Source organism: Ascaphus truei, chromosome 14 (genome assembly GCF_040206685.1).
Source record: "Ascaphus truei isolate aAscTru1 chromosome 14, aAscTru1.hap1, whole genome shotgun sequence".
Taxonomy (NCBI): Eukaryota; Metazoa; Chordata; class Amphibia; order Anura; family Ascaphidae; genus Ascaphus; species Ascaphus truei.
In genome coordinates this window covers 8,825,490-8,850,353 of record NC_134496.1, presented here as the reverse complement: position 1 = coordinate 8,850,353, position 24,864 = coordinate 8,825,490, and the positions used below count along the sequence as shown (strand labels likewise).

The window sequence follows — 24,864 nt, the reverse complement described above, 5'->3', positions numbered from 1 at the left end:
GTTAAAAAAAAAAAAAAAAAACAGCTGGTGGTATCTCAAACCTTAAACTGACCTGACATAACTGGTAGACCCTTTAAGAAAAATGACTTTATACCCAGACAGATAGGTACACGAGCGAACCAAATAAGCCAAATAAGGAGATGGCACTTCAGTGACATCCGTAGTGACATCTCCTTCTCCGGGTCCATAATCTGATCTCTGCTTGCAGTGAAAGTCTTAGTACCTGTGGCAGAATCAACGCAATAATTGTGAGTTCCCCTCTATGAGCATTAAGTGTGTGTGTATATATATATATATATATATATATATATATATATATATATATATATATACTGTATATACATTACGACATTGATGTATCTATTTGCCATTCTCTGTGTGTAGAAATATATGTCACAATGTCATTTTTTTTGTCTGTGTCTTAGGCAGAACCTGGCAGATATTTGTGTGACTGTGTTGTTAACCATGTGCAGCGTTAACTATTCAGGCATCACCATAAGCATGGATAAATGAAGAAGTAAAAACAGGATTGCATTGCAAGTCTTTATACCTGTTTATTTATTATAAATAGTAAATATTTACTGCACTTTTTTTTACATGAAACATATTGCAGCATCTGTTGCCGGTAGAACCGGCTACGCACAGATAAAATGTAACATCTTCCATCACCCCTAAGACGAAAGTCTGATCTCAGCACTAACCTTATCCTATCTAAACCCCTAATTTATTACCCACACTTTTTGAAGGAATGTATTTTGTGCTCTACCTCGCTTGTCGTGTCAAGAAAACGAAGAAATAAATAACACAGCCGGCAATATCCTGTCCCCCTCAGACAATATGGAATGCAATTTTAACACCTTCAGTGCTGGAGGGTCCTTTACCCTCTTATATTGCATGCCCACCTAGCAATGAAAGTGAAGACCCCCTTGCTCCAGTCTATCCAGCCTGGCCAGGTAAAGCCAGATCAGGTTTTTAAGTTGGACAGGTATCCTTATGAACCTGAACTAACGGACACTCTTTCTGGAGCCATCCCACATATTAAAAAGGTATTTTAAATCTATTCACAAAATAATCATGCCTGGTTTGCAACTCTAACAAACACCTTGACTGGCTAAATTAAGCTGGAGTCTGGTGACAACCCTAGTTCTTCACGTTCTACACAAGTGACATAAGCCTGAACTCCAATCCTGTCACAACAGTTTAGATGCACACACAATGGACAAAACAGAGGAATGTATTTCACCTCCCTGGAAAATAGAAATATAAGTTTCAACTTTGATTTCAAATGCATTGCTTTCTTATGTAGAAAAGTGTCTCACTATAAGCACCCGAAAGTTCTTTGAAAATGAGAAATACTTGCAGAAAAGTACAAATCCAATGTGTTTGCAAGACGTGATGAAGAAGATGTTTCCAGAGTTGGAGTGAGGGGTGGTATTGCACGTTGATTGACAGCCGTAGAATCGGTATGTTTGCGTCAGAATTTCACACCGGGCGTTCTTTACTCGAATATTTATTTTGTATGCCAAATGCATCTGAAGGTTCTCTAGTGAAAGCTTTGAAAACATAAGATAATATTTGCCTAGTTACACCAACCCTAAGTTTTGAATGAGAAAACCCATTGGCTGTTACATAAAGAACTGGAATGGCAACCTAGTCCGACAAACGTTGCCATGCAACAACTACGTTTTAATATGAGTGGGCATGATTTGGCATGAAAGTACCTGTGCTATGGACATGTGCAAAATGGAATATGTTCTTCTGTCTTTGTTGGGTCAGAGTGGTTTCCTGGAACTGGTATTTTACCACTGAGCTGTCAACAAAGATAAAGGATTAACGAAAATCGAATTCAATTCACGACGACTGTTAACTGTGCCCCATTTATATTTTGTGCCCTGGCCTGTGTCAAACCATTTGTAAAATCAGTGAGGAACCATTTGCTAAGATGCAGTTCATACGGTTGATTCAGACCTCTGTTGAGTTTGTAAACAGTTTGTTTGTGTCCGTGGTAAAATAAAATGCTTTCTCAGTCTCTGTCCTTTCAGCAGAAACATACTACATCCGACGTTGCCGCATCCGTTCCTCGGCATTGTAGCGTTGCCCCACATCCACATCCTCCACACTTGAAAAAGTAAAGGCGAAACGTTCATTGTATTTATGTCTCTGTCTAGCAATTTGGCCCCAGATTGGGCGCTATAAATGGATGAGTATCCCTCTTGTCCGAGCTTCTGAGTGTAACACCACCAGCGGGACAGTTCCTTTATGCAATATCTGGCTTCAGATAATGAAAGGCACCTGCAGGAAAGAGCGAGATGTTTAGAAGAGTTAAGGCCATTTCACTTCAAGGGCCAACCTGAACCAGGAGGTTGACACTGTCATATGTAATACTGGGATATCAAAGAATAGGTCTAATATTTTTATTCCTGGGACAAGTTTGACAAACCCCTCCGAATCTGGGATCATATACGTTAATGACTCTTGAGCGGAGTTGATTAAAGACATGTGTTTTTAATACGGGGCATGCCCGTGGTTATTGCATGTCGGGCAAACCCTTCTGTTTTACCTAATGGCGGTCAGGTCTCATGTCTCGGCACGTAATCACCTCAAGATGTCCTTGACATCACTTAAGAAAATAATTACGAAACAGATGTTTTGCAGAGAACAATCAACGGGCACCGGAGACAAAAGAGACTCAGTGAGAAAGCGAGAGTCATCAACCTTCTGCTGGAAGCCGCTACGTTTCTTGTTCTCTGGTTTTATCAGATCAAAAGTCAACTTGCAGCCCGTGAAAGGAGCGGGGCATGTCGCAATGAATGGGAATGGTTACAGCCGCAGTTCATGCTCAGGAGGAAATATTTCCTCTCATTAACATGCTGCACGTGTAAGAATTATTCCGAGAGTCTCTGTGCACTTTTGGACTCTGAGAATTGACCCCCCTTTAGTAAACATAACTTGAAAAAGCTTCACTATATGAACTCTGCTGGAGCTGTCTGTCTCCAGTTCTCTCTAAGGCTGCGCTTATAGTGTCGGCGACAGCGATGCGACGTCGCAGCAAAACAGTTGTATTGCTGCCGTCACGTGCGCTTATAGTAGGCGTGACACGACGCTGGAAGTCACTTCAATTTGACTTTTCCAGCGACCGCATCGTGACGCCAGTGGCGCCGGCACTATAAGCGCGGCCTTAGATGTAGCAAATACAAATACCACTTGTGAGCACATTCGTGTGTCTCAGACAGGTCTGCAGCCCCGCCTTTCCCCATTATCTCTTCACCTGCAACCAGGGATTCTGGGTAATGACATGCACACGAGCACGCAATGTGTGATTTTTGCATCTTGTACATTTTAACATGGAACCCTATATGCTTGTCCCTGACCTCAGGGCCGGCTTTGCTTTTAGCGGGGCCCAAGGCAGCATGCTGGCAGTGGGGCCCCTCCTCCTGCAGGAGGGAGCACAAGGCAACCACCCTGCCGTATTACACAGCTTTTCAGCACAGCCCGGGTAAAAGAAGTGCAGAGCCAGTAACCCTACTCACAGATAGCTTTCTTGATCCCTAACATACAGAAATACACAGCAAGAAAATCCCTACTGGTGTTTGGAAGAGGTTAGGGGACAGTGGGGGCCACAGCATGATTATTGGAGATATCCGCTTGTTATGTCTCCATTGTTAAGATGTCTGTGGTTGGATGTGTGTACTTTATACAGGGGCATATTTATTAAGCAGTGTTAAGCCATGAGACACCTTGCTGCATTGCAAGACAGACAGAATCCATCCTTTTGTATGGCCCGTAAGGTGTCTAATGGCGCTGTGACATGTCGTATGGCTTATCACTGCTTCGTAAATATGGCCAGCAGTGTATAGGACAATTCTTAGCAAAATCCCTTGAAAAAATATGTTATTATGTAAACCAGGGGTTTGTTGCCTCCAACAGGCAAGGTTTTAAGGATATCCCTGCTTCAGCACAGGTGGCTCAATCAGTGCCTCAGTCAATAACTGACCTGTTGGTGGCACTTGAGGACTGGTGTTGACCACCCCTGATGTAAACCAAAGCGTTTGTTGCATCTGACCTGTATTCAAACCAGTGACGGTGCTAAAATAGCGACTTACTCTGCCCATACTGCCCGTACTGGTATCCTGTGACCGGCTCCATGCTGTAACCTGAGCTGCTGTAGGCTGACGGGCAGTAGGACTGTGAATGCGATGTTGATAGACTATCCAAACTCTTCATGTGCTCTAGCCTCTGGCTGCAGCTTGCCGATACAGCAGTGGTGGGCTCTAGTCCTCCAGTTAATGGTGATAAGGCATAATCAGTCTGGGGTTGATGAGGCACTCCGCCATGGTTTGTCAGGAGACCCATTACCTAACGGAACAAGAAGAACAGAGATATTACAAATGTATATTACATAGCTGTATCTTTGAGTCCTGCCTAACATACATCGCTGGCTGTGATACCTTTTAATGAAGCAACATATCAATCATGCAAGGTTTTCTAACGCATGGGCTTTCGAAGCTGCAGAGGTCTCTGTGACGGTAGGGGTCAATATGGCGGCTATTAATAAAGGTCAAACCTGCCATTACCCCTACCTGTCAATAATGCAGTTGCATTATATATATATATATATATATATATATATATATATGTATATATATATGTATATATATATATATGTATGAAGTTGCCTGGCTCCAGCACTTCAGGGACCCGGGGTTAACTTTATGGTCAGTTGGAAAGTTGCAGAGCTGTCTGCGACCTTTCCATGTAACTCTTTTTATGTTGCATTTCTTCCCACCAATCAGGCACGCAGACAGCACCTGGCCCTGAAGGTTTCAATGTTGTGGGTCGGACGGAGACCCCTAGTTAGCTTCAGCTCAGTTTAGCTTTGGCTGTTAGTTCTCATGCTTGGCTGAGAGGATTCCAGCTGCAGTGCCAGTTCCTGTACCGGTTCCAGGCAGGAGGTCCAGTCTGGTCAGGTCCAAGACCAGTTCCTGTAAGCACTGCAGTGGAGGATAACGGGGAAAATCTCTTTAGGGAGGTCCCTGCGACTAGGCCTGCAGGGTATAACCAGTTTCCCCAGGTGTGAGAATATGTGCTGTCTGTTTATATGTCAGTTGTGGATATTTTTTTCCAATAAATTAATTTTATGAACTCTTGTGTTTCTGCCTGGCGAGTTGATACCGGGTATTAGTCTTGGTCTCCCGTGACAGTCTCTTCATCAGATGTTAGTCCTGAGTACTTATTGATCTAGTATGTTTTCAAATTACATAGTTGTATATATACACATAGACGTGTGTGTGTGTGTGTGTGTGTGTGTTTTTACATTTGTAATAACTAATAGCAATATAGTTTGTTGTGATTATATCTGTTTGTTTATTTCTGTGTATTTAAAACTATAGTTTAAATAAAATAAGGTATAGTAGTGATAAGTTGCATGGAACATCTTTTTCTATATTAAATATTTTGTGGTGACCTTTTTCAAGCTGATTGTATCATATGGTAACTCAAAGATAGACAGAACTAGTCTTTTGCCTGCTAAGGTTGTCTCACATATCTTCTTATGACCCCAGGAGACCCATGTCCGTTAAGTCTTCCCCTACCACTTCAAATGGTGATTACTGTAACAGGATGATAGTTTATTGGTGTACATTGATCGTAAATATAAACGTTTTGTTTAACTGCGTATCAAACGGAAAATAAAATGATATTACTTGCGGTTTCAAGTTAGAAAATACAAGATACTATTGTTTTAATGTTTTTTTGGAGTGAAATTCATCAGATATTTATATTTTGATTAATTGGCTTTAGTTTCTTCAAAATCAGATCCCTAACTCCTTTTCTATGCACTGTAGCCTCGAAAGCTTTTATTTTGTGGCAGAAGTGAACCCTGAAGAAGGCAAAGTCACTGTGAGAACATGAAGCGCTGGTAGACTCTGCCTCACTCTGCTGAGCCATGCTTTCCGATCTCTACCTGCACTAAATTATCATCACAATAATTAGATTTTCCGACTTGTGTCTGTTTAAAAGCTAAAAAGGGAAGTAGCCCCAGGCATCGGGACCTCTGTATTTTTTCTGCAACTTGACCTCTTCACCTAAACACAGAGTTAAGGGAAGGGCATGGTCACCTTGGTCTAATCCCTTTTACAAAGTTAGTGAACGTCAACTTAGCATTGTTTCCTGTTCAGGACGGATTTTGAAAGAAGAGCGAATATCAGCGTTCAGCAAAGCCGACCTCTATACATTTATCTCACCCACTGGAAGCCAATCTCCCCGGTTTGATATCAACATCATTTATTCCCAACATGTTCGGAATAAGACTAAACAATAAACAGATTTTACTGGAGTCTTACATAGTGTAACAAGAATCCCATTGTACATAATTTAGTATCTGGATCTAGAATCCCAATACCTCTCTCATATTGGTTCCTGAAATTTGGCAACTTGGGTTAGGTACGCATTAAAATACCCTTTGCTTTGACAGTCTACAAAGTTTGAACAACTTTAACTCTGTGAAACCAGAGTGGGGCAAAGGAAAGACAATCGAAATCTTCAAATAATGTAATGTTGCTGTTTTGTAATTCTGCTGGCCCTTCCTCTGTGTTCATTAAAGCCCCTGTGTGTATGCAATTCATTTCTGCATGATGAAAATGATCACAGATCTGTCCCGAACAGATATGATCGATGTGGCACAGGGCTGGGAAAGTTTTTCAAGGGTTGTGCCTATTAAAAGCGTTGTCTCGTCTTGGCCGAAAATGAATGAAGGACAGTGGCGCGTTTAAAGCTTTATTAGTTGCACCGTTTCCATGGTACACAAAAGCTTTGGAGGTTTTATAAGTGTGAATCCAATGTCTTTGGTCCCGCTACACATCACTGCCCCATGAAGGATACCTCTCTGGGTATCTTCTTATGTGTCCATCCTGTCCAGCCTCAATGGGGTTAATATTTATTGGCTGGTCCCGGTGATATGATCTGTTCATATTTGACCCTGGCTCACACATGTGTAGCGTGTAATTTACAGAAGCTCTCTCCACAGGAAGCTGGACACGTTGTTCTGAAGATGTCCAGAGCATTGCTCTGTTGTGATGCGAAACAGATGCAGCCCAGATCCCCTTCATGTATTCCCCGGTTCTAAGAGAAATGATGCCACCTGCTCTTTACTATTCCCGCAGTGCAGAAAGCCTGCAAATTCCTTAGCTATGTTCACACGGGCATGAATCAACTGGTGGCAGCTTGTTACCCTCATCATTCTACATGAACATGTCCATCATGGGCACTTAGTGTGACTCATAGATCTATGTTATTCCTTCTTTTATTAATAATAATAAATCAATTGTTAGTCCCAATAAAAAAGGTATCACCTAATACTGAAGTACTCATTTATTCTGCACTATCGCAACTGGACTAACACGGCTTATTTCCGTGGTGTGTGTATATATATATATCGGGGTTTTTACAGGTGGAACATCGTTCCTGTACCTTTTTTCATAAACCACGTGGTAAATGTTATTGCATTATTTTAATAATAATAAAAAAACAAACATTTTTAGGTGTTCTCTAAGACAATTACAATATAATTAGTATTATTATTTATAAAAATATTAACATGGATAGATTGTAAACAATTTTGAAATGTAAATGATTAGGTATATTATTGTGCATGTCCAAGAATAATTTTTTCCTCCCTTGTGTAACTCAGCAGCTACACTGTATACTTATAGTACTAAGGAACCATTATCTATTGTTACAGTTTGCAGCTCAAACTGCTGGGAATATTGGCAACAAATGATCACAAACAGGAAAGTTGCAAATATCTTGTACTTGGTACGAAACGCGTAGAGGTCACGACAGGTCATCCTGCGCGTGTATGCTGGTAAGCTGAGCCGGAGCCTGCAGGAGACAGCAGCGGTTTTATTCATCTCCGCGGTGCCGAGATCCGGATCCTGTGCAGACACCGCGAGTCTGCTGACTGTCTCAGTGTGAGTGTCCGTTTCCCCTTGCCAGTGCCCAACCCTATGGCGGTTTCTATACAAATCTGTTGATAGGTTGTTTTCATGTTTGTTTTTTTCTTTCATGTTTTTTATATAAATTTCACTGTATTTGTATACTGTGCAGCTTAGGGTTTAGTCACCATTAGGTGTTCTCCTGGGTAGTACTTAGCCGTCCAGCTGCACAGCTGTTCTGAGGTGGGGTTGGATCCCCTCAGTTTTTGTGTATTTTTAATAAATTACCTTCCACTAATCCCTGGTGCGCATTTGTGCATTTTTTATTATCTTGTTTTTCAGGGTGCCTTCCCCCCTTTCTTAGGGGGGTTCACCTAGATTTGAGAGTTTCTGGGGAGACGCTTTATGTACATGCTGCAAAGGGATCATCCACACCATCACACAGCACGAGCGCAGAATATCCTGTTTTTTCTACCTTCGGGCTAAAACCTGCTATAGAAATCGAAGGATGCTGTAAAACTCATTAAAATGTTTTTCAGGAGGTTCTTCGACTGAGCCACCTACGCTGAAGCACCTATCCTGAAAACCTGACCTGTTGGGGGGCCTTAAGGACTGGTGCTGGCCCTGATCTAGCCCCAAAGAGCTTACAGACTAATTTTGGTGTCTGGAGCATAGAAAGAAAATGTGGCTTTTCCAAGGTTGCAAGGAGAGCGGACACAGGCATTTGAAGCGGGCGCTTACCAGAGAGTAAGCTACTTCTTCATATAGGAACCTTATACAATAGAATCCCATAGAGATTATAGGTTCACGTGAGGTTTCATAAGGAGGGGACGCCCTCATAGCAACAGGAATAGAAGGTATGCAGGGTGAGCAGAGGCAGGGGGAGAGGAATCGTTAGCTGGATCTGTCGGACGGTCGACCTGACACCCAGGAAGAAAGGAGCGTGTTGTGACAGAGTTATTGCATGGGAAGAATGTGGGATAATTGTTCTGCTATGGCTTATTAACACCACGCAAGCCAACAAGGGGGACAGTCTCCAGCTTCACCTATACATTCTTACGCCCGCTTCTGCTGTCGGTTAAACCCTCTAGTAATGAAGGAGCCCACAATGCATTGCAATCTGCCCCGGCACTAAAAGCTTCTGTGTTAAATGATTTATCACCATTTAGAGCAGGGGTGGCCAACTTCAGTCCTCAAGGGCCACCAACAGCTCAGGTGTTAAGGATATCCCTGCTTCAGCACAGGTGACCCACCTGTGCTGAAGCAGGGATATCCCCTAATACCCAGGCTGTTGATGGCCCTTGAGAAGTGGCGTTGTCCACCCCTGGTTTAGACTTACTGCCTTAGTCAGAAGTAGAGACGTACAAAAATGTTGCATGAGGTCGCAAACTGCTGATCGTTAGATCACTGGGCCCTGCAATTTCGTTTAAGATGCTTATTGGCGAAATTCTGTGAAATTGGTATGTTTGCTTAATGCGGAGACCGTACGGAAAATCAAATTTGGGTAAAAAAAACCTCAAATCTTGCAAATGCATTTGAGAAATCTCTCGTCTGAACGCCCGTGTGGCAGCGATGGGGTTAACACGTGAGCAGCAGAAGCATTCTGTAGTACAATGTTTTAATTGACTGCTGATCTTATTTATAATTGTGTTTTATCTCATTTTACCACTGCCCGTGTGTGCAATGCTAGACGTGCATGTGCTATTGTGTTTCTGTTATATACCATGTTTAACATCGGTGAATGAAATACGCACAATGGTTTCCTACTAAGACCTAGATCCTCAGGCTCCTGTACCTCAGAACATCACGTAATCAAAATCAGTCATGGACCCCATGTTCCCCGAGGTTACCCCGATTTCACAGAGCCAATTATATGCAAAAACGAAGGCCATTGTTGACCTCTTTAGCATAGGCTTAATGGCATGTTAGGTAGACATGGGCGAATCTTCCCAAATCCGTTTCCAGAATTTTCTCGTATTTTCCCCTCCCCCCCAAAAAAAATCTGTTTCGCGGTGCAAAATCCGCCAACGCATTTGGTCGGGTTTTGGGCATCAAAAACTCCCATTGGATACAATCCGTGGACGGATTTATAGAATCTTAAGAATCAGCGCAACGGATCGCTGAATCCGTGAATTGGATTCTGCAAATCCGCCCACGGGTTGCGGAATCTGCGGAGTGTATTGGTGGTAATAATACAAAATCCGCGAAACGCAAAAAATCGCCCTTTTTGAGATTGATCCGCTGAAATCTGCGGAACAAAGGAACCGCTGTGGATCCAAATTCGCCCATTTCTAAAGTTGGGTTAGAACTGCCTTGCGTTACTTTCAAATAACATGACCAAACCCTGTCTTACCCAAAGGCGGCGTTACTCTCATCAAGACCCTGAATAGGGGTTCAATTAAAGTTAAAAAAGAGAAAGAACCCTGTAAATAACAATATGATAGGTATGGTTTAACAAACTGGTCTTCCACCCATCCAGACTCTGTAACGGAGCTATGTCAGGGTTTGGATGTAAGTAATGCCACCTCTAGCTCTGACCTAACTAACATCTCATTAAATCCATGCCTTACCTGTACCGGAACTCTGTGACTGTGCTTTGTGAGAAGACCTCTTTTACATGTCGTTGGAACTAATGTCCAGCAACCTCAAAATCCTCACCTAAAGTCCCACATAGCTGAAGGGGTTCCCCGAGACTCAGAGTTTATTCAAATGTATTGTTAATATGTTTAAACAGGCAGCCCGTGCCAACCAATAGGCGCCGGTAGGTCTGCTGGACATTGGAGTTCAAAGCAGCCAGAGGATGCCCAGAGGTGTGAACGGCATTTGGTTAGCGGGGAAAGGCGGAGTCCAAGTTCAGAGATCAATGGCAGTCCTCCGGTATGCCACTTGTTCTGTTAGACCTAGGGGTGCCTAGGCATTGGGATAGCCAGAAGGAGATGTGGCAAGCTTGCACATGTCCCTTGGCTATTTCAAATTTCCCGCTGACCCGGCTTTTTTACCGGCTCTGATTGGCTGCTTGAGAAAGTTCCCCTGCACTGATTGGTTGTTGAGTTCTGCCTCTAAGTTTCAGCTACAGCAGGGAAAGCTATAAGAACCTATGAGCCATTCAGATTGTGTGTTCCCCTTGAATCAGAGTCGAAAGAGAGCAGGCGGGCTTTTCAAAGTTGCTTTGTTCGAAATAGCAAGACAACCGGCTTCGATTACAAACCTGAAAAGCCTGCCCGCCAGAGTCTAAGTCCCGAATTTTGCGCCCAAGTTCTCAGAAACGGCCGCAGCGGCTGGGATTTCATGCTGATTTGAGTCCCAGGAGACTCAGGCTGACTCGCGGTCAGGAGGGACCAAGTTCTGAGAAACGAACGTAGCGGTGGCATCAGGAATTTTATGTCGATTTGAGTTCCAGGAGATCCCGGGCTAAGTCCCGGTCAGGGTAAAACTCTCCCATAGAGTTCCCTGCACATAGGAAAGTCTAGTTTTCGACCCTAGACCCCCAGTAAGTGTGTCTTTTTGTCTGTATTTTCTGTTCCATTGTGTGTATGCGGATTTAAGCCGAATAAACTACAATTTATTTCTCTACCTTGTTTTTCTCAATGAATGATCCTGGTAAAAATGTGTAAATAACCTGGTCTCTCGTGACATTAAGGCAACACCGGACCTCTGCAGCTCTGGGCCTAAGAAGGGTTCACAGTTTAATTTTAGGGCTATGGCTTTTGACAAACGCATGGAGCTTATTGTAATTAAATGCCTATAGATGTCTAATACAATAATGATACCAAACCAAAATATACTCAGGAGTTGAGGTACCATTGGGTGATATCTGCCCTGGCTACCATTTAATCCTTCAGATTAGCAGACTGTGTGGTGCCTTATTACTTAAACAAGCAGCTCACCTTCATTTTGTTCTAGTTTTCAAATCAGGCGATTTTTGTAGTTAATAAGCAGTGTCTAGCAGCTAACACCGGGTTAGCTTGTTGCCATCATGGATTTTGTGCTGATTTAAATCCAACGGGTCTCTTGGAAACATATAACCCACAAAGCACCCTACCAATTACAATGAAACTGACTTACATCATGGGGCCATATTTGATTTACTAAACATTTGCCAATCCGTTAAGCACCCCAAAACTGGAACAACCTACCGGAGACTCTCACATTCATCACCAGTTTAAGTTCTTTCAAAATCAAAGCTGTCTCACATTTTAATCTGGTCTGTAACTGTTACATACGCCCATAATATCTTTAAGTATGCATGCAATGTCTTGTATATAATATATACTCTGCTCACTTATTTAACTGTATTTGTCATTTTAACTCTGTGCCGAGGACATACGTGAAAACGAGAGGAAACTCTCAATGTATTACTTCCTGGTAAAACATTTTATAAATAATCCATCACAGTTTAGGAAAGATGGTTCTTTAGAGCCCATGACTTCCAGCACAGAAATTGTCTAATGGAGTGGCCCATCTTAGTAAATATGGCCTAACGTGAGCATCAGTAATGTCGTGAAGCAGAGTGCTTAACACCCTCTGTGTTGCAACAATGGTCAAGATGTGAAAAGGGAAGAATCTACTCCAAATATATCGTTTATCTTGCCTTTGGATTCTAGGGTGGTTTGCAGCTTGTAAGAAATAGTTTTTCCCTCCAAAATTCAAGCACACGAATGATGAATACAGGACAATTGTTGAAAGGGATGTTTTACAAAGACAAGGAGATATGTTTCATTTATTTTAACATTAGAATGAGTTCTGAAGATCTTCTTATGTGGAAAAAGGTCAAATCGTCTTTAGATTTAGTTACAAGTAAAGTTTTTTTTTAACGTAAAAGAGGTGTGGTTAACCTATTCTAACAACCAGAAGAGACAGGAAGGTTATATGACGGTCTTAGGCTGCCTGGTGAGGGGCCCTACCAGTTACATTTCAGTTACACATGGCCGCCGTTGGTATAGCGGATTAAACCATTTCTGATAATAAGCTTGAGTTCATTATATGTACATAAGGAGATATTGTATAACATCCGGGTTAAGATGGAACATCATATGTAAATACCATGTAGGATATAATACTTAAAGTTAAGATGACTGGGTAATTTTGTCTGGATAAATAACCAGCAGTTTTAGCTGAGAGAGAGACGGGTTAAGACCAGGAGAGATGAGGATCCGAGATTAACATCACAATACCAAGATCCAACAGAAGGATTCTACTCAAAGAAAACTATGCAACCATCTTTGACAATGTCCTAACTTATTTGGACGACATCGCCTTTTTGTACTATATTTGTATGCGAGTATTTGTCTTCAAAATAAACGTCTCTTTTTGTGTGCAAAAGGCAGAATTGCTGAGTTCTGTTATGCTGGAGTGATCTATAGAAAAGACAATTTAATTACTCCCTTAATGTAGTCAGGGCAATCGCTGCGATGCTTTAAAGACCCATAGTTCGCTAACTGCCCCCAGATGCTGATGAGTAAACCAGAGGGATCAGAAGTAGTTTATCACTGTAATGACCTCTGCAGGTGGCAGTGGTGCTCGGAATTCGTTGATTGTATGTCATTTCAACTTAAAAAATAAGAGTGGTTCCCAATCTCCACCCACCATGCATCCTCTGTGACAAACATATGGCATAAAATAAACCATTCAAGTTTTTCCTACAATCAGAAATGGACCCAACGTGTTAATTGAGGCCTGCCATGATTACTGTACATCAGACATCAGCATCTGCTTCTTCTCTACCCTCCTTCTCTTATGAGAATGAATTAACACAAACAAATAACTATGGAACCAGGGATGCCAATTTATGCTTAGGATGAAAAGAAGAAAAACATCAATGGAAAAACCCGACTTAACCACTCCGCTGCCAGAAACCACAGAACAATGATATCATTTTTTTTTAGACGTTAAGTAGTTCCACTTTCCTTTGAAAGTGCAGTGAAAACCAACCACTTCAATGGGAAGACAAGTACTGTATCTAGTATTTCGTTGAAAATGCATTTCCCCCATGAATAAGAATGAATGCTGGTTTAACCTGTTACTTGCTGAAACATCGCGGTGGGGGACGGGACATTTTCTAAAGATGATCTTGAAGTGGAAATATTTCCTTACTCCGTTGTTTATGGGGGGGAGGAAGGGGTTTGGTTTGAATTTTTTTTTAATTAAGGTTTTAGGAAGGTGGGGGTTACACAAAGCAAAAGCATTGCTTGTGTCTTTAAAACATTAACTCCGTCACTGCCAGATAACCTGGCGCAGGCGTTGCTCTGCGGAATGTTGCAGGCCTTGAGTAGTGAAAGGTTAAGATGAAAGCGCCTGCATATATTTAGCTGGAGTTTTAAAGGCATCGCCAGCTCTGTGACTTTCTTAGCTCAGATAAACAATGTGATCGCTACAGTCCCACTCTCACAGTCGCTCCTACCAACCAGTGTGCCCAAACACTGCCATCTATTGCACTTATTCCCTCGCCTGCTGTCTCTGTAACTCTCCCAACATACCACTTCGATTGTAAGCTCTCCGGGGCAGGGATTTCCCTTCCTATCGTCTGATTTTGCTGGTTTGCACTTATTGTATTACAATTCCAAGTACGGTAATGTCTCTAGTACAGCGCTGAGTACACTGTGGGCGCTATATAAGTAAAGATGGTCATAGGTCTGTACATGACATGGGTATGTGCGTGACGTGGAACGAGTGCTTTTGCTAATATAAAAGGACGTGCGGACAGCCGGTCCGATTAAGAAAATAAAACGGCTTCGGCGCCGGGCTGTGTTCTGGCGAAGCTGTAACATTTGAAAAAAGGATTGCTCAATTTTAAAGTCGTTGAGTCCCACTGCGGATTAATAGCCAGAAAGTTGGGACTTCCTGCTAATATGCAGTAGAAAGCAATGAAACTTAATTACACGTACTGCTGGAAGGAGAAGGTTTTATGAGGGTTTTTTGCCTGTAGGCTGCAATGTTTATGCCACTGCATTTTTTATTTGACTATTCACCCCTTTTAACTCGCGAGCCTTTGAACTTTGTATTTTCGCAGATTTATCACTGCGTAGCAGAGAGCAGCGCTAGTCCTCTCAAGATGCAAACCTCACGTCGGGGAGAGGGGAAAGACGTGAGTCGTTATTTTTTTTGCTCCCCTTTGTGCCATTAAAATCTCATTTTCTGCCTATTAAGATGCCCTCTCACTGCTAGAGCCCAGCTGATGAGTGTGTAATTGGGTATAATTGTCTTTTCACTTTTCATTTATGTCATTCTGAATATCCCTCTGTTTCCTCTCACTGCCGAGAGGAAGATGTGTTTGGGGAGGATACCGAGCTGTGAAGATGCCCCCACTTAGCCTCACAAAGAAGCCTGATTTTAATTATAGATTGCACGCCGTGCTGTGAAACTATTAGACACCTGAGTATTGGTCCTCCTGATATAATAAAAAGCCCTGTGTTTCGGCACACATTAACAATGTCAAGTCAACCTCAGGCAGATGTGGACCGTAAGAAATCCAACCAACCTTTTGACACTCAATTACCAAGTCAATTTATTTTAGCGGAACTCCCAAACACAGCCTTGTCCTCCAAATGAAAATTAACAGGATAATTATGGCTTCCAGAAATGCATATATATTCCCAAGGTGCAACAGTTATCCTAATTTATTGACGCAGAGTTTTTTTTTTTTTTGGACTGTAATAATTTGTGGTTAAGGCTCTATGTTCTCATACATAATTATAACAAATCTTAGGAACCACAGCACGTATCGCCCTCTCTTTATCTGTGAAACTCACGGTGTTGCCATGTCTGAGAAGTATCCTGTTCAAGGAAGGGGCGATGTTTACTAAGCGATGCTATGTCACCCTCCAGTGCCGAAAGATGTCTTATGGCATAGCACCATTTAGTAAACGTGGCCCTACGTGGTTGCCTGTTTTAAATGTGGCTTCTGTTTCAGCAGTGAGATACTAGTAGCGAAGGTTTGTTTTCAATGTTAAATGGACGTAATCAAAAGTCCCCAAATATTGCAGAAGGATGCCATGCAGTAATACTGTACAATAAGGGAATTCAAGAGGCTAAATATAAAAGCCAGCCACGGATCAGAGAGGGGCTGGGGATTTATGGCACATGGGGAATGGGCAGAGTATATGGGCCAAGTGGTTTTTATCTGCTGTCAAATTCTATGTTTTTATTGGGACTACGTTCAATATGGGCAGCGGTGGGGTAACTCACTGTTAACGATGCTTTTAAGTTACAGCATTGTTAACTGTACTTGACCCCACTTCTCATCATACTGAAGGGCTAAAAGAATAATGTCTTCTGCTATCATTTATAACTCCAAGATATACTTTCACATGTGACTTTGATGGCATTAACGTAGCCCAATAGAGTAGAGATTATATCATGATAGCCAAACTCCTGCAGTGCCAGAAACTGCTTTTTCCTTGGACACGCACCCCCGGCCAAGAATACCGCAACGATTCCACGGACGCAGCGACGTTGGTGCGGGTGTAATCCAGCCCTTCAATGAGCCGCTCAAAGATGGATTTATATTAGTCTAATTTTGTTTACTGGCGGATTTCACATCGTGTGATATAGAACAAGTTTGAAAATAATAAAGACATTTCTTAAACGACTGTGTAAATGGTGTGTGTGTGTGTGTGTGTGCGTGTGCGTGTGCGTGTGTGTGTGTGTTTAATAGTGGGGTCACATGATGTTACTGTAAATGGATGTGTAACTGGCTTGTGGATCTCCGCGTGGAATGGCTGCAGGGTTCGGGACACTGTGCTCCTTTCACTGTGGCTCAATCTGGTTCTGTGCCTTGTGGCCACTGTCATTTTGAACTCTAGAAAGGTCTACGTTATTTTTTTTTGTGGGGGCGGGGGGGGGGGGGGTGAAAACACTTGAAAGGCAACCTACACGCCACAGCTTTGAAGTAGCCAGCGCGGGGGTTGGGGAGGGAAAAAAAAGGGAAGGAAACTTGCAAAACAAAATCATGTGGCTCATATAAAGAACGCTTTATGGTTCGAATTTGGCAATTTCTTCCCCTCTTGCCTCAGGTGCTCAGCCTGTTCGGTTCTGGCACTCAGCGAAAGGAATGAAAACACTGCACTGACCTGAGGTGAAAGGCCGTTGCCAATGGCGGGGTTCATGGGGTTGGAAGGCCCAGATGGCGGCACAAAGCTGTCTGTGTAGCTGGAAAATCCGTGCCGGCCGCTGGGCAGGCAGTAGGCTGAGCTGCTCTCGGGGTTGGAAGGGAGGCTGCTTTGGTGAACACTGCTCGGAGGGAGAGGCTGGGGCCTGTGAACGGTGCTGCTCGGATCAGACATAGCTGGAAAGGGAGCAAACACACACATACATGTTAACCCTTTCAGTCATAGTTTTCAACATCTTTGTGACGACTACATTGGCTGATACCGGTGCGAGCCTTCAGAGAAGTTCCTACCACGGAGCTGAATCAGGTGGACATTTATCAAAGGGTTTGGTTTGAAACGCCATTCTTTTACAGTTTATCCAGGCGCCATACTAGTCTTTTTTTTCACCAGTGTGTATCCTAATAAAATCCCATTTTTTGCAAGACCGTGTGCCTGGGTGCTTTCTTCCATCTTCGTGACTTTTTTGGGGTAGTGCGGGATCTTCCCCATTTCCACGTGCACCGGCAACTTGCCCTGATTGCTGATACCATCGTGTGCCTGTTGTGCTCTCTGTGTTCTGCAGACATTTGCAGGGACAACCCTCCAAATTATCTTGGCGTCAGAGGCGGGTTTCCCACAATCCTGGGGAAGCAATTTCTGTGTGTGCTGAGAGTGGGGGGGTCTTCTCTGGAGCGGCCCCCCCACCTGCAGCATCGCCCTGGCGATCCAAAGCCTAAGGCGGCTAAAAGCTAAATCCACTGCAGCCTGGCGCATGTGCGCCACCAAATCTTCCAGCATGGACAGGTTACCATTTCTGTTTTATGTGCCGCCTGCCAGCCCTTTCGCACACCTCTAATTGGCGAAGGATGGGTGGTGGGTGCATGGAATGGCCTCCCAAGGGAGGTGGTGAAGGGTAATATCGAAAAGGAAATTCAAAACAGCTTGGGATAGACATGAGGGCATTCCAGGTATGTAGTCAAACCCAGGATCTCATTGGGTCCTTGTCTGCAAGTAATTGTAGTTTTCTATACCAGGCTGCCCTCCTTATGCCTCATCTGTCTCTAGTGCTGTCACCGGCCTGGTACATTTTCACTTACTTTGGAGATTGCCAACCAGCCTCTGTGCTGAAAAGGACTGAATTTGGTCAGAAAAGGACAGGTTTTATATTAGGGGGCCATCCCAGAACAAATGAAACTGTTACTAGTAAGGCGTCCTTCAGTGATGTAAGGGGGCGCTGTGTAATGGCCTCAGATCCACCTCCATCTATGGAGAGATGTCTGTGTCCTACACATGGAGGCATTGACGTGTGTGTTCAGCAAAGTGATAGAGCAGAAGAACATTTTATCTAAAGAAAAATGCCAATACTAAATATAGTTACCCGTCAATAATATCTCGAGGGAGACTTTTACTTTCAGAGAACTTGCAAGAAGGCACAGGAAGCGGATGGGTTTAGTATGTTGCCAGTACTAGGATAGCTTTGAGTAGCATCAGACACATTCCACCACCAGGTCTATTAAACGCCAGACATGCAAGGCCGTTGCATCAGTTAAGTGTCCAAGGTAAAGTTTTCCCACTGCAGTTGTTTAACTAACGTCTAATAATAAGGGGTCTCTGTAGCTGACTGTGTGGTGCAGGGGTCCCAAACTCAATCCGCAAGGGCCACAAACAGGCCAGGTTTTCTGGATATCCCTGCTTCAGTACAGGTGGCTTAATCAGTGGCTAAGTCTTTGACTAAGCCATTGATTAAGCCACCTGTGCTGAAGCAGGGATATCCTGAAATCTTTCCTGTTTGTGGCCCTTGAGGACTGAGTTTGGGACCCCTGGTGTGGTGTGTCAGGATTTACCTTGTGGTATAGAAGTGGGCTGGTATGAAGTCTCAGATAACTGGTAGGCTGAAGGTGGGAATGCTCCTGGGATCAGGTGATTGAAAGCCATGAGTTGATTGGCCCCTGCTTGCTTCCTCCAACGAGCACGGCGGTTACTAAACCAGACCTACAAGAAAAATATTATGATCCGTTAAAAAAAAATAAAACCCATGATGCTTCAACATATTCTTGGAAGGTTTCTTATGGGAGATTTAACTTTGTGGTTAAGGCATTGGCATGTTAAACCAGTTCAACATTCTTCATAGGCTCCATGGGACCTCTTGAGCATTGAAGTGATTAACGTATAAATCCAGAAAGAGCAGAATTGGTAGGACCTCTGAGATATCATTAAGATAGGAGGATATCTTGGGCCAGGAGATGCAGCCCTGTGGTTATGGCTCTGACCCCCATCGCATTTACTGCAGGGACGGCACGAAACTCTCTATATATGAACGCCAACTGGCGCACATACGTCCTACATAAAGAAAGCGGCACGAGGACCGTGTCAATTTATTCAAACAGACAAGAAATGTAATTTAAGCGTTCGCAACATTTTCATTTGATTGTAGAAACAAAGACAGAAATGACCTATAGCTCATCCAGTCTGTCTTACCCTGTGACTTGATATAATGACACATGCTAATTAGAGTATATAATGGGCCCTAAATCCTTTAACTACCACTGGTTGATATAGTAAAACAAACAGAGAAATAATTCATTAAGACAGCCCCTACCTCCGCATGATTAGGATAATTCCAGTGCTGGAGTGTGTTTAGGAAAGAAAATACCTTACATATTACTAGCTGCCTACAGTTAGGTGTCAAACACCTCCTTTGGAGCATATATTAAACTTGAAATACTGATAAATACTTAGTAATGTTATGATGGCCCGTTTGGCTTTGCAGGGGTTAAAGGACTGATCCAGAATATTTATTTCCTGTTAAATAAAACAAAGAATAATGCAGTCCCTATTCCAACACATGTGCTGTGTCTGTCGCAATCGTCAGTGTCCTTTATAAGCGTACATTTAGAAGCCAGCACTGCCTCAATAACGTTATGTTTTGGCCAGGGTGGACCATATAGTGTTGTTTTTTAAGCTGCTAAAAGCCAGCTGGATACATGGGCCTCAGGAGAGCAATAGCCCATTTTAATAAATAGCGGCAACTTGAAATAAGAGAAAAAATCTCCCACCATCCATGGTAGTTTAACCCTTCCCCTGCTCAAGGTACAAGTAACACAATGCACTGTACTCCTCTCCAACAGCAAAGAGGTCCATCTGTGATTGACAGTGATATGCCGTTTCATGCTGTGCCCAGTAAAAGACCCATATGTTAGATGTTCAGGGGAATTTGTTAGGCTGTAGATCATCGTAATAGTGTGACAGGTTATGGGCCCCTGGGGATCTGAAGAAGCCATAAGGAATGTCGTGAAGTCAGAGGGTTAAGGACACATTAGAACAGCTGTAGGAAGGTTCCTACATTTGCCTGGTGGGGGTCATTGACTTACAAAAATATATGCTTTCAGAATCACAACACCACTTATACACTTTTCTCTTTTCCCGGTTTCATCTTGCGATGAATTTAGCCACACAAAAAAAGGGAAATCGGACAAGTTACAGGATAGCTGTTCAATAGCAGTGCCATGCTATTGGGGACAGACCCCCCAAACGCCTCCTCTTTGTGGTTACACATATGAACCCTGGTACTGGTAATTATATGAAAGTAGAATAAACTGGATGATCTAGTGAAAACTGATCCGCGCACAAGGATAACAAACAGATGTAATGCAGATGCGCACGTTACTTCATCCACATGGGTTGACATTGCTGTATTAATGCAGATACACGTAACCACGTACATGGTAGAGGTGCATGTTTGCAATATGTCACTATGGCCTACGAAGAAACACAGGGATGTTAGGGGGGCGGTGCTGTGACAGTTGTACCTGGACTCGCGCCTCGGTAAGCTTAGCTCTCTGCGCCAGCTCCTCCCGGGTATAAATGTCCGGGTAATGCGTTCTCTCAAATGCTCTCTCCAACTCCTCCAGTTGCTCGGCAGTGAAGGTGGTTCTGCTCCTCCGCTGTTTCCTCTTCAGCGGGAGGTCCGGCTCGGAGTCAATATCGGAGCCTTCTTCAGACTGAGGAGATGAGGGAGCTGAAAGCGATGAAAGAGACCTTGAAGTGAAGGCAACGACCAATGCTTAAAAAAAATAATAATGGACCAGCACTCACCCTGTCTGCTATAATTCAGCTAGAGGTGCTAGGATCACCTATCTATACCACAAGATGCAGGGAACTATACAAAAACCATACTGGATCAGCGCTCAAAACGTAAACCAGAAAATGAAGGACTTGCGTTTTCCTTTTAGATCTCACCAAGTTCCTTCTTTAATGTATACAAAAAAGCAGCAATGCAGAGAAAATCAGCACACACAGGGAGAGGAGCAGCTAGCAGACACACACAGTTATATGTGCACACTAGAGCATCGTTTGAAGGCCTCCCCGCTCCTTCGTCAGGTTTAGTTATGCACATATAACAGTGTGTCTGATAACTTTTCCTTTGGATGTGTGTGCTGATTTTCTCTGTATTGCGGCTTTTTTTTGTTGTTGATACATTAAAGAAGAAACTTGGTGAGATCAAAAGGGAAACGGAAGTCCTTTGTTTTCTTTGAATTACGTTTTGTTATGTTTAGTACGTTCTGATCCAGTCTTGTTTTTGTAGCGACCAAAGCTTAACCATGCCTGTGCTATTTGTATAACATAACAATGCAGCCTGAAATACAGAAGCCACACACAGCCTCCCAACAACCTAGAAAAGGTTAGACATCTTTTGAGAATGGAAAGGTATAAAGGGATATGCCATGTAAGTTATACATAGGAAGGATGTTGATCCAGGGAGGAATCTGATTGCCATTACTGGAGTGAGAAAGGAATTTATTTCCCCCTTATGAGACATAATTACCTAATGTTTCACTGGGGTTTTTTTTATTTGCCTTCCTCTGGATCAATATAAATACATATTTAGGGTGAGTATCCCAGTCAACTAAACTTAGCATAAGCTTAACTAAATGGATATATGTCTTTTTTCAACCTCATCAGCTCTACTACAGTATGTGGCTATGCAACACAGGTGACATCCTGCAGAAAAGGGCAACACCTACTGTATTATGTCTATCCCTCCCACCACAGAGTCACATCGTGCCACAGGTACACATTGTCAAATCTACTGTACATTCCACTCCATGGTGCCATAGAAGGCCAACCAAGTGTATCCAACGGGCCCCAGGGTGGAATAGTGACACAGAGCCTGAAGGAAGAGATATGTGGCCCGACACGTCTGGTCTTCCCGCTGATGATAAAGTGTTCTTTAGACAAAGAGCTGTGGTCTATCAAGTCTGATCCTTCCAAAAGCATGGGAACAAATACTAACTTTTTATTCAGCACTTGGATGTCCATATGCACAGCTTTACAAAACAAACAGAAACTTTGTAGTAAAACCCTGTGGACAAGCAATAGCATCTGGATATATGTCTATGTTCTATGAAAGAGGCCCCAGGGACCAAATTTGGCCTGGTGCTGATTATTTCCCAATTCACAGAGCTATTATTTATCACTTCAATTTGCCCGAATCGTTCAAGCACATATTACATCAGCCTGTTCATCCCACGGAGAAAACGTTTAGAGTCTATCGGTTCTTGAAGTGGTACAATACGCAATCAATTCATGTTCTTATACAAGTCCAGTTACCCTTAACCTGCTTGGACTTTTACAGCAGCAATACCCCCCGTTTGTCTTGTCCGTCTGTCCCCGTCCCCCTGAATGGGAACCGGAGATCCCCAGGAACCGAGCAGCGATATTTTGTCGCTCCGGGGAAGCGCTCGCGGTTCCTGAGATACCAGGGAAGTTACCGGGTTTAAATCTTCAACCAAGGGACACAAAATGACGGCCAATAGGAAGACTCAACATCATTGGTTGTGGCTTCCTATTGCATGGGCCATTTAAATCCCCTTTAGAACCGGGAAGTAATACCGGTAACTTCACTGGTAATTATCTCGGAAACCACGTTTTAAATAGCGCCGCTCTGGAGGCTCCCGGGGTGCCAAACCTGTACAGAAAAATGGGGTTTGGTTTTGATGGGTTGCTGCTTTAATGGTACCCAATCTTGTTAACGAGCCTGTTGCAGCAATTAAGGGACGTCAAAATGCATACTAGGTAATAAAAAAGGGGCCGTGTTTGGTAAAAGGAGAATTAACATGTTATCACACCAGGAGATGTTAAACTCCAAGGAAGACTATCAGGGAGATGTAGCTGTTCTATATCCAAACAAGTTTTCAAGATATCCCTGCTTCAGCACGGGTGGCTCAATCAGTGGTTCAGTCATAATGCGGCCACCTGTGCTGAAGCAGGGATATCCTGAAAACCGGACCAGTTGGAGGCCTTTGAGGGCTTGGGTTGGCCCCCCTGCTCTTAGCTTTATCAGTGAGACTACATTGGAAACTTCCACGGTTGCTGAAAATCAGTGAGACTGACTCGTAATGAGTGAGCCAGGTCTGTGGCGCTAATCAGGTCCCATACATACCTGTGAGATCTCCCGGCTGCAAAACATAGCACCAGAGTTACCACAGAAACCCACCATTGCAACCTGTGGGATGTTTATCTTTGATTAATTCATTGCAGGTTTTTTTGCATCCGTTTTGGAGCCGGGAGACTTTGATAAATAGCCCCCAGCAAAGATTTATAGAACTCTGTTTTAGTCTTCCCTGTCACATAGGGACTTGGGTATGAAAACAAAAGGGGTGCAATTCTAGGGCAAGAAATTGTGCATATATATATATGTCATCTCCCAGAATCCCTTGCTGCAGTGGAAGCACTGTATGCTGGGCGATAATGGTGAAAGGCGGGGTTGCAGACCTGTCTAAGGCTTGTTTTATAGTTGGCGCGCGCGTGTGTGTGAATGCTCGTGCACGTGAATCACACTTTGTGTGTACAGGTCTGTGCTGTGAGTGACAGGCGGGCGTGGCTTTGACGTCACACCCGGCTTCACACACAACCACAACAAGCTCAACCTGCATCCAACCTCTTATCAATACCAGTCCCACTCCTCTTTACCAACCTCTTATCAATACCAGTCCCACTTCTCTTTACCAACCTCTTATCAATACCAGTCCCACTCCTCTTTACCAACCTCTTATCAAAACCAGTCCCACTCCTCTTTACCAACCTCTTATCAATACCAGTCCCACTCCTCTTTACCAACCTCTTATCAATACCAGTCCCACTCCTCTTTACCAACCTCTTATCAATACCAGTCCCACTCCTCTTTACCAACCTCTTATCAATACCAGTCCCACTCCTCTTTACCAACCTCTTATCAATACCAGTCCCACTCCTCTTTACCAACCTCTTATCAATACCAGTCCCACTCCTCTTTACCAACCTCTTATCAATACCAGTCCCACTCCTCTTTACCAACCTCTTATCAATACCAGTCCCACTCCTCTTTACCAACCTCTTCTCCCCCTTTCTCCCTCAGTGATTCCTACCACCCCCTTCCTCCCCTCAGAGACCTCCCCCCACCCATCTGAGGGGTAGATTAATCAGGCTGCGTCCCATATTCTATCAGATGTATTTTTCTTTCTTGCGTCTCCTCCTCTCTCCCACCCCCCCACCTGTCATGTCCGGGACTCGGGACTGACTACCACAGACTTTCACACCTGAAGATGCAGAACTTGCCCTGCTCCTCCTGCCCCAGTAACACCCTCCCCCCCCTCCCCCCGAGCCTATCCCAGCTGCGCTGTGATTGGCTTGGCAGCGTCACGTGGCGCAGCAGCAGCGCGAAAATATACATTTTCATGTATTTGCTGTGATCTGCCGCACCACCGCGCGACTCGACTGTATCAACGTCAGCCTCCCACAGCCAATTGTAATTGACACGCGCACTATATTACATGCCTAAGACATGCAAACGCGCACACAGTCATATT

General features: G+C 43.5%; 1 protein-coding gene across 4 annotated transcripts in view; it reads right to left on the bottom strand.

Moving 5' to 3' along the window:
- Nucleotides 1–554: 554 nt before the first annotated feature.
- PAX3 (paired box 3) overlaps nucleotides 555–24,864 on the bottom strand; it is a 99,238-nt gene continuing 74,928 nt past the window's right edge. For all 4 annotated transcript variants that reach the window (XM_075569682.1, XM_075569684.1, XM_075569683.1 and 1 more), the window contains exons 5-9: nucleotides 20,827–21,035; nucleotides 18,862–19,009; nucleotides 17,000–17,214; nucleotides 4,104–4,356; nucleotides 555–2,292 (exon numbers count right to left, since the gene is read on the bottom strand). In XM_075569682.1, the coding sequence (XP_075425797.1) occupies nucleotides 2,258–2,292; nucleotides 4,104–4,356; nucleotides 17,000–17,214; nucleotides 18,862–19,009; nucleotides 20,827–21,035 (860 nt within the window). In that variant the 3' untranslated portion in view covers nucleotides 555–2,257. The remainder of the gene's footprint in view (nucleotides 2,293–4,103; nucleotides 4,357–16,999; nucleotides 17,215–18,861; nucleotides 19,010–20,826; nucleotides 21,036–24,864) is intronic.